Raw genomic sequence first — 15870 nt, 5'->3', positions numbered from 1 at the left:
TGCTTCCCATACAGGCGTGATACCTCATACCAAGTCTTTTGTACACATAGAGGATGAGGATGGTGGGAGTAGCATGCATCAAACACACAGGGATGTTTAACTGAGAAGGTTAGTACTAAGTGCTAGTGTACCAGCAAACTGCATGGCTTGTTAGAGCCTGACTTTAAGAGGTTGATCAGATCAGATAGGAAACTCAAAATCTCTCTGAAAAGCTTTACATGGGGTTTTATGAGTGCTATTGTCTCTCTTTCTGTGTACATGGTAAGGCAATGGCTTTTGTTTTGTCCTGTGAGCAGTGACTATGAATGGAAACTCGCAGCACAGCCCAGCTCTCTGAATATTGCTGGCGTGGGACAGCAGCCTTTTGACATGGCATAGTTCAGTGCTTTGTTTTTGAGATTTCTCCTTTTGTAACTGCTGGTCACGTTGGTGGCCAAAGCAGTGCTGCTTTTAGAGAGGACAAAAGCAATTCCTGTTTGTTAGGCATGTTTGAAATACTTTTTTTTCCCACGTCCTCTGGATTTCAGAGGCTGGCTGTGATTTCTCCTCCTCCAGATGGCTGTGTTTCTCATATGAATCAGGTACCGTTTTAATACCTTCATTGGGTTACAGAAGTGGGTCTCTCTTTTTCTTTTTTTTTTTTTTTTTTCTTTTTCTTTTTCCTGCTTCCTCCCCTTAGCTGTCTTTTGCTCAGTTGTAATTTGACCTTACCACCTGCTTGGAAGTAAAGATGATGTGTGAGCCTGAAAATAAACAGTGATTGCTTCCTTCTTACACCCCTCTTGTCTCCATAACATTGCGGTAAGCAAGGAGAAGCTCACATCTGCTCTCTTCCTTCTATCCTTTAGCACATAAACCCTTAACTGTCTGTCCGGCAGCCTTAACCAGCTAGGCTGGTGTCATTACTATATTATTTGTATTCCAGTAGCAATGATGTAGCTGCAGTTTTTAATTTACTGAACAGACTTCAAGGAAATGTGCCATGCTTAGTGCATGCTCACTGTCTTTCATACACGGCTAAATCTCAATTAGAGGGAGTAATGAGGAGCTGGTTTGGATGAAGCTTAAAGTTGCGCTGTCAGTACATGTGTAACTCAAGTGGTAAGGCTGTGGTTTGTGTTTTTGTGCTTTCTCTGTGGCAAATGGTGCTTAGGGCAGTGGTGGGCATGCTGGGTTCCTGCCTGCAGTGCTTGGTGCTGGTTGCTTTACAGATCTCTTCTGCTGCTGGTGCTGGGTTTTGTGGGGCAGAACATAGTCAATCCACAGCCTGTCTTGGTCAAATTATCTGGAATTGGCCTTGTCTTGTAGTTGCTGAAGAGCTTCTTGTTTTCCAGATGCTTGAAGGGTCTGAGCAGAGCGGACAGATATTTCTGTTAACATATCATGCAGCCAAAGGTTTCCCCATTGCAGGGACAGAAATGGCAGCTGAGGCCAGAGGAGTTGTATGTATCCCTATGGTTTCTGTGTCACGTCTCTGGCTTTTGAGACCAAAGCTTTTCCTGGTGCTTTACACATGATTTGCTTCCCCTCCTGTGCCAGGGTTGAAGGCAGCCCCATGTACTGGGAGCTTTGGGTCCTGCTCCAGGTGCTCCTGGTGGCACCAAAGCTGGGCACTGGAGCTGAATTTTGGGGATACAGGCTGCAGTGTGGAGAGGAGTACATCCAAAAGCTGGGCATGGCCCGGATAACTGGAGTTGTGGCTCTGGTATTCTGTCAGTATCCTCCTTGAATTGTTGTGATGCAATATATTAACTTCTGGTTGATGCTGTGAAGTCATGATTTGGGTTAATTTACTACAGGGTATTTCACTTTGAACTCATTAAGAGCTCTCTCTTATGCATATCATTGACCAGAAGGGAGATACCTCTGTCCTGTGAGTGCCAAGGATGTGTTAGCAGATCTTGAGTGGTGCTTAACAAGGGATGAGTGGAAGAGCAGGGAGGTCTTTGCCTGCTGCATGGATTTCCCACCACAGGCCTCACTGCTCGCCTGAAGATGAAATGTGGGATCTGGTATGTGAGTCCTTGGGTGGCTGGATAGTCTTGGAGGTGTCCTTAGTGATAGAGAGCAAGTATTCAGTTATTGCCATCGCTGCTGTAGGTTAAGGACCTCCTTCTTGAGTCCTTTCTGACTAGGTCAGTAAATGTATTAAGGAAATTAGTAAATTGAGTAAATTATTAAGTCAGTAAATCTAATAGGGATTCAGGGTCTGCCCTCCCTTCAGAGTTTGAGTAATGATGATTATGTGTGTGTTCAGACTGCCAAGTTAAGACTTGTATCCAGACTGCTGCTCCAGGCCTGCTGTCCTGGCTTTTAGCTTCTGGTCCAGATCCAATACATTAGAATTAATGTATGTATATTGGCGAAGCTAAATAGACCTTAAAATATGATAGATGTTAGTGAGATATTGGTGTGTTCTGTTAACAGCTCTGTTTCATATATATTTCTAGAGATCTCTGTATTGAGATAAAATTTAATAAACTGGAGGAGGTAACAAGCTTTTATGTGTAGCAAATGGCTTTGGTGACCTATTTTCAGGCAGAGCTGAAAGTTTACGCTGGGGGCTGCTGAGCAGTGCTGCAGGCCCCATCACTGCTTTCCTGTCCAGAGAACTGGTTTTAGTCAAAGGATACAGAAGGAGAATAAGAAGAATATATTAACAACGTTTACGTGTGAAACTGCTATGACACAAAATAGATGAATAAATTTGGTGTAATAGCTGTTTTCTTTATAGGGGTTTGACTATTAGGTAAGTCAGCCAGCTCACTTTGCTGAAGGCAGGTTTCTCTAGGTGGTGAATTTCATCCTGAATCCCTTCAGGGTTCAAGTCTTTCTTATTTTTATTTCTATTTTTTATTTCTCAGATTGTGAAAGTAATCTCTCTTGCAAACCGAAGTTTGCCTGTGGCGACTCTTCTATGGCATTGACTCTGAGTATTGTCCAGAGCTAATTAAATCAAGGAGTATTGATCGAATAGTTGGTTTCCTACTTTGGCTCTGTGTTCTCCTTGCTGCCTTTTCCCTGGTGTCTGCATATGTATTTAGGAGAAGCAGTGGAGGAAAGAAGGACTTCCGCCTCTCTTCCCTTGAAAATAATGAAGAAATGGTGAGAACTGGGGCCTTGCAGGGGAAGAAAGATTGGAGAGGAAGGGTAACCCCTAACGTGGGAAGATATGTCAGGATTTTCAAGGGGCAGGAACATCTGGAGAGCTGACAACATCTTTCTCTGCTGTTTGCCAACACATTTCTATAGGGCTTCTGCCAAAAACTTCCCCTAAGTTAGGGGCTTTAGTCAGAGTGACTACAAGGAAGTCTTTGTGAGGATAGTGCTGCCTCTTGTCCCCTCTTCCTTCTGGTAGCGCAGGCAGCTTAGGCCGGCTCTGTTTTTGGGAACATACAATGTCTTCATGGAAAATGTCAAAACAGAAATAACAGGGCAATTCTGCTTGATCAAATGAAGCATGAGGTTATGAGCAATGTGACGAACAATATGAGCAACAGCAAACCTGGTATGGATCCATCCGACTGAGGTGGTAAAATACTTTGTGTTTTACTGTGTATTGTAGAGATGGTTACATATATAGGCGCAAAATCCAGTAGAGTGCAACGGGTTTAAGCTTAATCAACCTATTTCAAGTTGGTAACCATTCTGTAGGATTTTTAATGATCCTATAACTTTTATTAATATCACAGGCCTGTATTAAACACCATTACATCCTCTAGTATCTTAAATTTAATGGCTCTGCTGTTAAATATGCCTAGGCCCCCAGCTTTGAACCCATGGTGGTAGTATCCAAAACCAGGCTGACAGTGCTTCTCAGGATTGGTTCCATTATCCATTGATGTTATCTGCCCTTTGCTTCTAACATATATTACGTTTGTGTGGGCGCTGTAGCATCTCAGTCATGTTTATGACCTCATCTTGTCTAATGCATAAAACATATGGTACTTGTATGGCATCCATATGAGTAGCGTTTATGCATATGTGTCTGTATATGTTTCTATATTTGATCCATGTGAGAGCAAATATCCCAGCCTAAAAAAAATTCAGAGGAGTATAAATGCTACCACATTTCAGAGACAAGGCTATACCATGCTAATTTTAAGGTTTTGCATGACACACATGAAACTGTTAATAGCACCTCGGCACTGGGAAAGTACTAAATAAAATAAGATCATTGGGTGAATGATATGTGGTTTTGCTGATTTCTGTCTCTGTTTCTAATACTTTTATACTGATGCGTAATAGTGAAGGAGGGGTCGTCATCATCATGGAAACAGGACAGGATGGTGATTAAGATGGCTGTGGGTCTTCTGTTTCCTGGGTGTATGTGGTTGCTGAAGTGTTTGTTATTGTTGTGCTCAGTGACAGTTTGTTCATATTACCTGCACAAGTTGGCACTCGTTTGAGGGACTCCATCCTTAACAGACCAGTCCCCAGTGAATGGTAGCGTGTGTCCGAAAGAGGCCAGGCTCTCCTCTAGAGCTTCCCAAGGGACTGTGAAGGAGGCTCTGTGGAGTGTATTCATTGCTGCCTCCTAGAAGGAAAATGCTGGGCTTTGGGGGCAGGTAGCAAAGTGCACCTTGTTTCTGCAGGAGAGAGAAGAGTGTTGGGATCCTGCTGCTGCAATTTTTGGGTTTCAGTAGACTAAGACATCCCTGGGGCTGCCCTAGGGTATAGAGTGGGTGGCAGTGTCTGATTTGGGAAGATCAAAAATAGTTTTCAGAAGATTTAAAATAATATTGTGTTAAAGTGCCCATGGCAGAGTAGCTTGGCACACATATTTACAGCTGATAGTTCCTGGCACTGCAAGTGGGCTAACGTCTGTCTGCATTACTTCAGGAGCAGAAATGTCCTGCAACATTTAGAGCTGTGGTCCAGCTTGTCCAACAAAGAAATTTTTGTCGCTAAACAAAAGGCTTTCTAAAGGAATATATGGATGCTCAGACTCTGAATTTATGCTTCTCTATGTGGGTTGAGTCACTGCGCTGGTTTTTAATAGAGCCCCTCTGGATTTATGTGGCTGCTGCTCAGATTAACTCTGATCCAGCGCTTGAAATAAGATGCAGTGCTTGCTGCACACTGCTGCTGTCTTGCTACTTGCAGGTTGAAGTCTGCTCCTGGCTTTTTTTGTGCAGATAGTAGTTAAAAAATAAGTTGCGCAGCATCCTTGTTTCTGGTTACACTGACAGCGTGTACGTGTTGCTACTTGTTATTTTTAAGCTGACACCCAATACCTGCTATCTTGTTGGTTTAATTGAATTCTGCCTTATGTGAGAACATGCTGACAAGTCCAATCAATGCCTTCAGTGAAAGTTTAGCAAGGGAAGAGAAAGGAAATTAGGTATATGGCATGTTATAAGCTGGTAAAGGATTAGTCATGATGATGCGTAGTGGGAGCTTTTCGTTCCCCCCCTTTGCTGGGACATGCGTGCTGTTTTCCCTGCGGCTCCTCTCAGATCCTGTCCTGAAATTCAGAACCGTGGTTTGCAACACCTTTGGAGCAGGAGGTGGTGATTCCATGCAGGAAGGAGCTCCTGGGGTGGGGCTGGCTCCGTGGGTGCTGCAGAGGAGAGGAATCTGGGCTGGAGGGTGCAAGCGCGGCACAGAGCTCTCGGATGCAGACCTGCTCTTTGCTGTAAGTAAACCTGTAAAGCTACAGTGGGACCAGATGAATGCAACTTGAAAGGGGAACGGAAATTTCTTTTCCTGTGATGCTGTTTCCTTTGATTTTTTTTAAGTAGCAAAAGCTTATCTGCCAAATAAACCTGCGCTGTAAGAAGCAGGGGTGGGCAGAAACTCTTGGAATTAAAATCTGTGAGTCTTGTGGTCTCATTCTTTGGGCTTTGCATATCTTTGGGGTTGGTAAACTTCGATTTGCTGGAGAGCTTATCTGCATCTAGAAGGGAGGGTTTGCCCCTGGCTAGCATGCCCTTTGCATTCATTTAAACAATCCCCTTGTCCTGTAAAAGTTGGTCTGGAACCACTGCATGGATCTTTTGTGTCACAACAACTATCTTGTACCTTCTTCATTTTCTTAACTTCAGCTTCTGTTTTTGTTTGTCTTCCATCCTCTCCTATGTGCGCTCAGTCTTTTGAATATTCTAACTCTCAGTCTGTACATGGGCAAAAATTATTATTGCTTTGAACTTACAAATAAAATAAGTGAATTCCCACATCCACTCTGGGAAAGGAAAACATTCAGTCTGAAATATAATTTGGAGCCAATAGGAAAATGCATCTGATGAACAGTTTGTGCTAATTCTATAGCTCTGGTACCAAGCCTCCATCTCTCTTATCATCAAGAGTATTGCATGTAAGCTCTGTGTTTTAATAGCAACTTGGTGTGGCTAATTAGTTTGCACACTCTTTGAAGAAGGCAGTGTACTGACTAAATAAGCTCTTATTTTTCAAAGCAACTAAAGGTACTCTTAATTTGCATAGCAGATAGTTGTAATGCTGCCTTTGGTTTGCATGCTAAGAGCCAGTGTGAAGCCAACATGATAGAGGCTCTGTGCTTGCAGTCAGGTTTACTCCAGTGCTCTCTGCGAGGGCTGGTGCTCGAGGGAGGTGTCTGGGTCTTTGGCACAGTAGCACAGCATAAATTTATGCCACTGGGCTCCATGTGTCTGGTAGGAGAGCATTGTGTAATGAATGCTCCTGCACCACTGAAGTCAGTGACAGTTTTGTCCATCTCTTTGCTGTTTGCAGGCAGGTTCAATCCAGTAATGAAGATCTGCTCTGAGTTTCTAACCAGATGACATGGCTGATCCTGAAGCCTACATAAAGAGGTTATTAGGAGATTTGTGACTTTGAAAGTTCTGATTCCCTTTATACAGTTCGTTAACAGCAAGGATTTGCAGAGTTAATAACAGGTGACAGTCACCAAAAGGTTTACTGTGCATGTCTTGTGACATGGTGCTGGTCTGCCTCATGCCAGAGCTGAAGGAATAACTGAGAGATCCTAAAAAAGTAAAAATAAAATTGCATCCTCATGGGCCCATCAGCACGTCTGTCGTAGCCCTGAGGCAGGCAGGAGGAAGAAAGAGGGAAGCCTGACCTTTGTTTCCTTGCAGTGCCAAGGGCTGGAGCTGCAGCTCCTTGCCCCATCTGCAGGACCTGGCTCATGGCTTGGGCTGCTGCTGGAGATGTTTCTATGACCCAAAAGGCCCCCAAGTGTTGGAGGGGTGCTTGTGTCTTTGTGGCTGTCAGAGTGCTTACAGCAGGCTGGGAAAACTGTAAGAGTACAGCAACTTCACTCTGGTGGCAGACAACTTAAAATCATCTGTGAGCACTAATCTGTTGGCCCTCCAAGGAGAGCATGTCTCCATCTTGTGTTGCAAAACTGAGTGAAAGTTGGGAAATGTTTATGGCTGCTGCCATGTGCGCTCATTAATTCTCCCTTTTGGCCTCATCCAACTTGCTGCGGTGAAAACAGAGAGTGAGGGTGTAATTAGAAGCTGATTTTTAATGTGAACATCCAAAGCAAGAGGCAGACATACTACAGACAGGCACATGTACATCTGGCATCACCCAGCTCTTGCTTTTGCAAGCTCTTTTGCTGCAAACTGCTGGCTGTGCTTCCCATCTTGGGCATGGTGTGACACTTCAGGCTTTGGGCGATTTGTGCAGCTGGGGTTGGTTACATCCTGAGCACTCTCTGAAATCACTGTGTGCAGTGGGAGTGGGGAGTTGCATTTACTTTGCAAAAATAACGCCAGCGAGGGAGCTCCAATGGGAAATGCTTATGTTTGTGGGGGATTGCAGGGTGACTGGTAAGCATGGTTTGCTTGTTCAGAGAGGGCAAGGTCTTCTGGCCAGATATCAGGAATACCAAAGACATGTTTGTCAGTGGGTCTTGGTGTCAGTGGGGGAAGCTGCTGGGTACATGAGGTTCTTGGTGCCTGTGGCTGGGGACCTGGAGAAGTTTGGCTTGGCAGAGACTAAAGCCATTGATCCACAGGATTTACTGTGTGCGCAGCCTGTTGTCATGGCCAAGAATGAAGTAGCAATTTTGTTAAAGAGGTGAACAAACCAGCCTTCCCAGGCCACGATCCTTGAAAGACAGCAATGTCGTTTGCAAGAGCAGCTTAAAACATTTTTAATGCGCAGTCAGATCGCACTTCCACACTTTGCATTGTTGGGAGGTTAGGGCTTCCTTTTCGGGTTTTAACAAGGAGCTGAATTTCTTGTCCTAGCACTGTTTCTGGCTTTGAGCATCATGGCCAAACCGAAAGCTGTGAGGTTGCTGTATGGCAGGCACTATCTGCCTTGGTAAGGAGGCAGCAGCTGATGAGGTAACTACTTTCAGTGTTACAAGTCCAGGAAGATGACAAGAACTGAGTGGTCTTCCGGAGGTGAATAGCCCTCATTGCCAGATTCTGCCCCTTAAAGCCTATAAGACCTGTGAATTTCTCTGTCCTTAAAGACACTCAAGGCCAGGCTGGGTCAGACTGTAGTAGTCCCTGTTTGTTGAATGGGAGTTGGGCCAGATGACCTTTAAGGGTCCCTTCCAACTCATATGATTCTGTGGTTTGTTCCTTCCATATCTGCTCCAGCCTTTGTGGGGTTGCTGGGAGCCGACCCACTCTCTCTGTTCATAGGACTCAGCAGTTCAGCTGAACGTGTTGGGAATAAGGCTCTGTCCCAGCATCTCGCTTCCTGCTGTAAAATAGACTTGATTAAATTTTCTGGCTCTCCTTTTCATTGCTTGCAGACATCCAAAGCCTTTACTTCTCAGTGGAAAGAAGTGTTTGAGGAATTACAGCTAAAGTAGAAACCTAAAGAATGTGATTTACCTAAACACTGTTGCAGATCTTTTATTATTTTTTTTTAAATTTAAAATGTCATTGTAGAACATTTCTGCTGGCACACAAGTCACTCATGTGTGCATTTTCTCTTCCCATTTCAGGCATTTGTGATGATTTCTGTGCAGGGAAAGATAGGAAGCTTAACTCCAGAGGGCTGGAGTAGCCTGGCAGTGAGTGGGGAGTGGAGTGAAGAGCTTTCCATGTTTCCATGTTTCCACATCTCCATGCTGATACATTGTACACAGCAGATTCTGCTACATAGAATGTTTGTGCTGTGACTGACCTCTGTGCTGAGGTCACTTCGGGGGTTACATGGGGCTGTCTGTAGTGTGATCCATGGACACAACATTGACGTACATCAGCACATAATACAGCAACTGGAGTACATGGGGTGGGTGCCTGGCATGTGCCTGTCTCTGGAATGTCACATGAGATGAATTTGGTTGAAGTTTGAGTGATTTGCTTGACTGTGTGAACTAGAGTACTGGGAACATGAGATTTGCTTCAGAATTGTATTCTTGGTATGTACAGAAGTGCTGTGACAGTGAAATGCTGTTGATGGCAGCCGTTAGTAGTGAAGGTGTTGGGAGTGACAGGGCAAGCAAGCAGACTGAATCTCTCTCTTCTTTTGTAGTTCTTGGCCATATTTCCTCTCTGTCCATCCCATGGTGACAAGGCATAAAAATCACTGTCCTATGTCTTGCTGCAGCTTGGTAAAACATTACATGAGGAGAGGGAGCAGGCAAAATGAAAGCAAGATATTTTAGAAAACATATTTGGTGAGAATGGATTAAGGAGAAGCCTTCTCTGTTGTTGGCAGCAGTTGTGTTTGGATATGGGCTTAAGGGGGTGACAGCACTCAATCACTCCTGCACTGCAGCAGCATTACCAAATGGCACAAAGCAACCAAGAGTGTCCAACCTTGCCCTGCCCTCCCAGGGAGAACACATCCAGCTCAGGACTACAGCAGGAGTACTTGTGTGTGAGAAAGGCTGCATATCAGGTGAACATCTCTTTCCAGCAGAACTAACAAATGGGAGCTGGACTGAATTGGGCCACCACTGTTTCTAGGCTGTGCTGTCAAACAAGGTGAAAATTGAATTTGTCAGCTTAATCCTTATTCCCTTAGAGACCCAGAACCAAAGAGCGTTGTGTGCTTCTGACATATAGGTGCAGCTGTGGGAGTTAACGTATTTATTAGGATCAGCTTCTTTGTAAAGCTTGAGTCCAACCATTGCTGCAGTCTGAAGGCATCATCGTTCTTCTCTTCTGCTAGCAGAACCAGTGGATCAGCAGATCCCTGAGGGTTTTGTTCTCCTCACTGGGGCAGATGGCTGCTGGTACACAACTGATGAGGTTTGGGGTGCATGTCAGAACTTGGGCTGTTTCTAGATGCAGAGGAGCTGTGCAGCTTCCTGAGTGACATTCTTCAGGTATTTGTGCTGGGAAGAGAAGAGGCTCAATGCAACAGTTTGTGACCTGCATCTGTGTGCTGTGTTCTAGAGGTCCCTGTTCTCATCTCTCCCCATAAGCTTTGACCATGTTTCTGAAGCACATGGGGCAAACCCATGTTTCTGCACTGTGCCAGCACAATCACAGCGATCTAATCTCCCTCCTTTCCACACCTGCAGTGAGGATGCGATTAAGCTGGTCTGCAGGAAGAATGTTTGTCCTTTTGATTTTAGAAAACAGAGCTGTATGGCTGCTGAGCTGAGCAAGCCAGAGCCTCTCCCTGCAGTCTGCAAGCTCCTGTCCTGCAGCTGTAGCCGTGCCAGCAGTGCTGGTGGGAGCGGAAGCCTGGCCTTGCTTGCTGCTTGCTTTCCTGTCCCTGCGTGCTGATGGGAACCTGATCAGAGAAGCGAGCCGGGTTAAAGCTCCTTGCATTAAGGTTTGAGTTTTTTCGGGTGTTTGCTTTTGGCTGTGTTAATTTAAAGCTGGATCAGTTCCCGAGTTGGTTCATTTGTATGGCTGCCCAAGGGTTGTGCCAGCAGCTGAGCAGGATGTTGGGTGGGAGGAGAGCTGCGATGTTTTGTGTTGGCTGACAGTGGATTTAAGGTGTTTGTGAAACTGTGATGCCACTGCTTTGCCACCTTGCACCTTGCAGCAATTCTGTGGGTTGGCCCTGTTTTTTGTTGTTTTTTTTTAGTGGAAAAGCTTGCCTCAGGTGCTGCAAGAAATCTGCAGAGCTGCAGCAGGGGAAGAGGAGTTTAATTCTCCCTAATTCAAGGCCTCATCATTGCATTGATACCAGGCAATAAGGTGTCTCGACAGCCTTTAGTCATGGCCTTGTGTCACAAGGCTGATCTTAATCTCATCCTTCAGTGAAAGCCTGTGTAGTCTGTGAGAACACAACAGCAATCCTCTGCTCACTCATCACCTCTTCCCAGAGCTGGAAACTTCACGATGATCCTGGCAGAGGGGCCTTCTGGATCCAGAGATGTGTGTGCACAGTCTTGCAGACTTCAGCTCTGGAGTTTTTGTTCTTGTTGATCTTAAATTCTCTCTGCTTTGCTTTCTCTGCTGAGCACTGCAGAGCAGACCTTGCCCTGTTTGTTCACTGATATGCCACCTCTCTGACTTTTTGGTGTTCTGCTGATAGCAGCCAGCCTGTGAGCAGCTTGAATTGCTCCAAGGCAAGCACAAGGACAGTGTGATTTCTTGAAGCTGCTGGCAGCCATAATCCGGAGGAGGCATTGCGTCTAATCAGCAGCCAGCATGCTTGTACCAGCTTAGAAGAGGCCACAGAAAAATACCTTGAAGTTTAACTTCCAGATTCATTTTTCCTTGAAGGTTTCAGTAGGTCTAGTTGCATTCCAGGTTGTACAGTTAATGGTGACAAATATGCAATATGGATTTTGAGTCCTGTTCTCTACAACAACACTTGAGCTATACCAAGAGAAGAAAACAGCATGGCTCAGTGAGCTGCAGCCAACACAAGGCTCTGGGTGCTGCTGCTTATCCCTGGCTGTGAGCCGAGGGCTGTGAGCCACTCATTCTCCCCTTGGAGGTGGGAGCCCTGTCTGCACCTTGTGCTGTTTGAATGCTCTCTCTGGATGCTTTACATCTCTCAGCTCTGTGAATGACTCTTCCCATGCCATTTCTGACTTTCCCCTGCTTATTAAGGCAGGCTGAGAACACCACGTCCCCTGTGTGTGCCGTCACCTGCACAGCCTGAGACAGGATGGGGCTTGTCGTGGCGAGGCACTGGGCTGAGAGCTACCTGGCTCCTTCCTGGTGCAAAAATGTGATAAGACAGCCGGCTTTACCAACACTGTTTGTTTCAACTGAGGTGAGTTATGACCATAGATCAGCATCCTCCAGGAAGGCCCCATAGCCCCCATGGGATGTGCTCCAGCCTCCTGTGAGCTGTGCTGGAGCCTGGGCTTTGGAAGTGATTTTCATTGTGTTAATGCATGCTTGAGTCCTGTCTCAAGAAGTGGAAATCTCATAGAAGTACCCTCTGCTGTCTGCCAAGATCTGCCCGCAATGTTGTGGGTTTTCTCCCACAGTGACTGCAATGGGGTGAGGGATTCAAGTGGAGCCTTTGATCAGTCACTGTCTTTTAGTCATCAATTTGCCCTGACTTACCTGAAAAGCAAGTTAGCTCGGTTTCCTGTGTCACAGAGAGATGGTTTGTTAGTTTTAGCTCTTAAATCCCCCTTGGATGTGGAGGCTTCACTACTGTGAGAATCCACACTGCCCTTCATCCTTCCAGCTTGGAGAAGATTGAGTTTCAGGACATTTTACCATGCCAAAGTCTTCCAAAGCAGTGCATAACAACTGTCGGTCTGTCTGTCCTGCTGAGGACGCCCCAGGTCTGTGGCTCCAAAAGCTGTTGGTGTGACGGAAATTCCTCCTTCGTGCCCTGGTGAGCTGCACTGCGTGCCAGGGGATGTCCATGCATGTCATTACTGCTTTGTTTTCTGATCGATCAGGATGGAAGGTTGTGTAGAAATGCAAAATGGTATTATTAGTGTAAAATAAACATACTTCTCTTCAGTGTTTCTGATCTTAAAGTGGATCCAGATGTTCTCTTACAGCTGCCAGGCCTACTTTGGTTTTCATGTAGTTCTGTGCAGCCGTCTGTATTTGTTCAGGAGAGATGGGATGTGACAGAGTTTGTCACAGCACACTCTTGTGAGGCCTGTGGGCCTTTATATTTGCACACTCCTATGTGTAAAATGCAAAAATGTCTTGAGTTTACCCTTCAGCTTGTTTTCCACGTACGACGCTGGACATGCATGCCAAGAAACGGGTTATACTGAGCTAACTTAATTGATTTGTGCAATTGCAACATAGGGCAGAAGTGGGATTTGACTGCATAGCTCAAAAGAGCCTCCGAAGGATGCGTCTGTCTCTCAGTGGCTCAGATGGAAGAGGAGCAGGGAGTGTCCCCTGATAGCGGCCACCAGCTGCATTTTCTAGCCTGTGGTTGAGCTTTGCCAGAGGGAACTTTACCGCACTGTTTAAAGTGCAAAGTGATTTTTCCCTAGTTTTAAAAGATTATTAAGATTTTCATGGTTTCTCTCCTGCAGAGAAGAACAAATCTGCCCTGCTGCTTAAGGGCAGCCTTTTATTCAGGCTGAGGTTTTAGCAGAGCTGGGGCCAGAGCGGGATGAAAGCAGCAAAAGCAACTGTTCCTTCTGAGCATGTCAGCAGGAAATGTTTCCAAACTGACTCTTTGGTGATATCTTAGACCTTGCTTGCGGAGGTGACACTACAGCAGAAATATTGAGGTTCAATGCTTGGTGTCCCTCCAGGGTCTACCACCCACGTGGTTGGGCTGGTTTTGTGGTCTTTGGTGTTTTCCTGTCTCACTGGGACTAGGATTTCCCAAGCTTTACCTTTATATATATATATAAATATATATATATATATATATAAATGTGTATGTATACACGTTTTTATTTTTATTTTTTCTTCCAGAAATGCACTCAGCCTGTTCCATGACTCTCTAAAACAAGACTTCTGTGCCACTTGTTGTTATTGTAGAGGGCGTGCAGTCTCTCCTTGCCTCACCTTGCACAGCCGTGGCATTGCCTCCCTGGGCTCTGAGTTATCACATGGGACTTGAGATTTCCTTCATGTGTAAGGCAGAGATGTGAGTTGAGTTCCATAGGATGGGAGCAGCCCCTTGTATGTATAAAGTCTGGATTCTTGGCACTGCCTTACAAAGCCTGGCAAAACCAGGGAGCATGGGTGAGCATTTTGTTGGTAAAAACGTTTTGCAAATGATGCACTACCAGTTGGTGAAATCTCTTGCTTTCAGCCACAGACTCTAGAAGTGGGTGCCCCAGGGTTTTAGCTGGTGCATGCCATGCAAACCTTCTTCTGCATCCTACTCCATCCCTTTCCAACCAGCACAGGGTAGAGGAAGTTAAAAAGCTATTGTGGCTTACAGTCATGGTTTTCAATAAATTAGGTCATTCAAAGCTGCATTTGGAAGATTTTTACTTCTTGTGCTTTTCCATCTGAGCTGCTATTTGTAGTTGCTGAAAACTTGTAGGCAGCAGCTGATGCTGTATGCTGAGAGCTGCAGATGCACGCAGGCTCTGATCCTGACCAGCCAAATATCCCTTTGGAGCAGTGATGGCTAAAATCTCTGTGGATGCTCTGCTGGGACTGAACCTAAAAAAGGACATATCTGCTTAGCACACATTGAACCCCTGAGAAGCAAATTCTGGGGTCCTGTATAGCTCACATTTTTTTGCAGTATAGAGGCTGTATAGATACATTTTATTGAATTCATTTCTTTATTCCCCTCTGGCTCCTGGATGTTCCTGGACTGATTGAAAGTAATTAAAAATCTGCAGGTTCTCAGTCTTTTAATACATTCTTTCCTGTCTTTTGTCCTGTGCTGAGAACCTGCTGTGCTTCCATGGGGTTTTCTGGCTTCTTTCTTAAAAAGGAAAAAAATGACAATGGGAAAGGAAGCCAGCTAAGTAGGCAGCACGTACTTAGCAGAACTTAAAAGTGGCTCAGGCTCCTTGGTTAGCAGCCCTGCCTAGGGATGGAGGGTGATACTGACAATGACCGCAGATCCTCTGATATATTAGGTGCCTGTTTTGTAACCTGAGCGAGGTGTTACACCAGTGCTGCTTTTCCAACACAGGATGCCTGATCCTGATTTTTGATTTGAAACAAGCTCTGGGGTAATGATGCCACTTATTGCATCACTGGTGCCCGTCCTTGTGGCAGCTGAACATACCCTGTCAGGAAACACTGGACATTGTCTGGTGTGTGTGATCCCTTACTGCTACTCAAAGGTAATTGCTTCCTGCCCCAGAGAAAGCGTTCCTTTTTCTTCATGGGAATGTGTGCTTTGAACTGCCGAGGAGCACTCAAGAAGACTTAAAACCGTGAGTTACTCCAGGCTGCACGCCTGGAACATGCAGACCATCCCGCCATATGGAGTAAATCAGCATGGCCCCGCTGACTTCAGCACAGCTGCATTGTTACTGCTCTGAGCTGCAGGCATGAGTTTCTGTGGACAGTGGATAGAGAAGAAAAAACTTTTTCATCCCTTTCCATAACTTTGCATGTTATGAGCAGAGTAAATGTGCTGTGAGTGGAGGTGAAGCAGTAAACTGTTTTCTACTTTGTCAAATGACTTTATCTGGGATGTGCACTAAGTTCCCCTCTGCTTGGTTCCAAAATCAGGCACTTGGTTACTGGCACTCAAAACTACAGCAGCGATTAGTTTGGAGATAGAGATCAGTGTTTTAAATCTCCCACGTAGGTGCACCTGCATGAGAACAGGTCTGGCAAAACAGACTGTGCTCGGAGCAGGCAGGGCAGCACCCATGTGAAGCACGGGGCTACTGGGAGAGGAGCAGCTTGTCTTCTATGTGCCAGCAGCAGCAGCGCTATCAGGCTTATGTGTGATGGATCAGAGTGCAGTGGTATAGCTGCAAGCAAAAGTCATGAATTTTAATCAACTTTACTGGCTGCCTTGAAATTTGAGTTGAAAGATAAATGTGAAAAACAGGCAGCCCGTATTGTTTCTGGAACAAAACGGCCCCTCTTCTGTTGATTAAAAGCATTTTTTTCTTTTAACTTG

General features: G+C 45.4%; 1 protein-coding gene across 9 annotated transcripts in view; it reads left to right on the top strand.

Annotated features, from left to right (window-relative positions):
- Positions 1–15870, top strand: part of PDZD2 (PDZ domain containing 2) — a 184277-nt gene that overhangs the window by 103979 nt on the left and 64428 nt on the right. The window contains exon 1 of one of the 9 annotated variants that reach the window (XM_015848379.2): positions 8–108. The exons of 4 other annotated variants lie outside the window; for them this stretch is intronic. Coding sequence is in view for 1 of the 5 variants with exons in the window: in XM_015848374.2 (XP_015703860.1) it covers positions 5619–5638 (20 nt within the window). In the remaining 4 variants the exon portion in view is untranslated. Of the gene's footprint in view, positions 1–7; positions 109–468; positions 582–695; positions 802–878; positions 1102–5512; positions 5639–15870 lie in introns of those variants that run through there. 4 more of the 9 variants (XM_015848377.2, XM_015848378.2, XM_015848380.2 and 1 more) reach the window with 4 other exon arrangements.

Source organism: Coturnix japonica, chromosome Z (assembly GCF_001577835.2).
Source record: "Coturnix japonica isolate 7356 chromosome Z, Coturnix japonica 2.1, whole genome shotgun sequence".
Lineage (NCBI taxonomy): Eukaryota > Metazoa > Chordata > Aves > Galliformes > Phasianidae > Coturnix > Coturnix japonica.
This window is presented reverse-complemented; position numbering and strand designations above follow the sequence as displayed.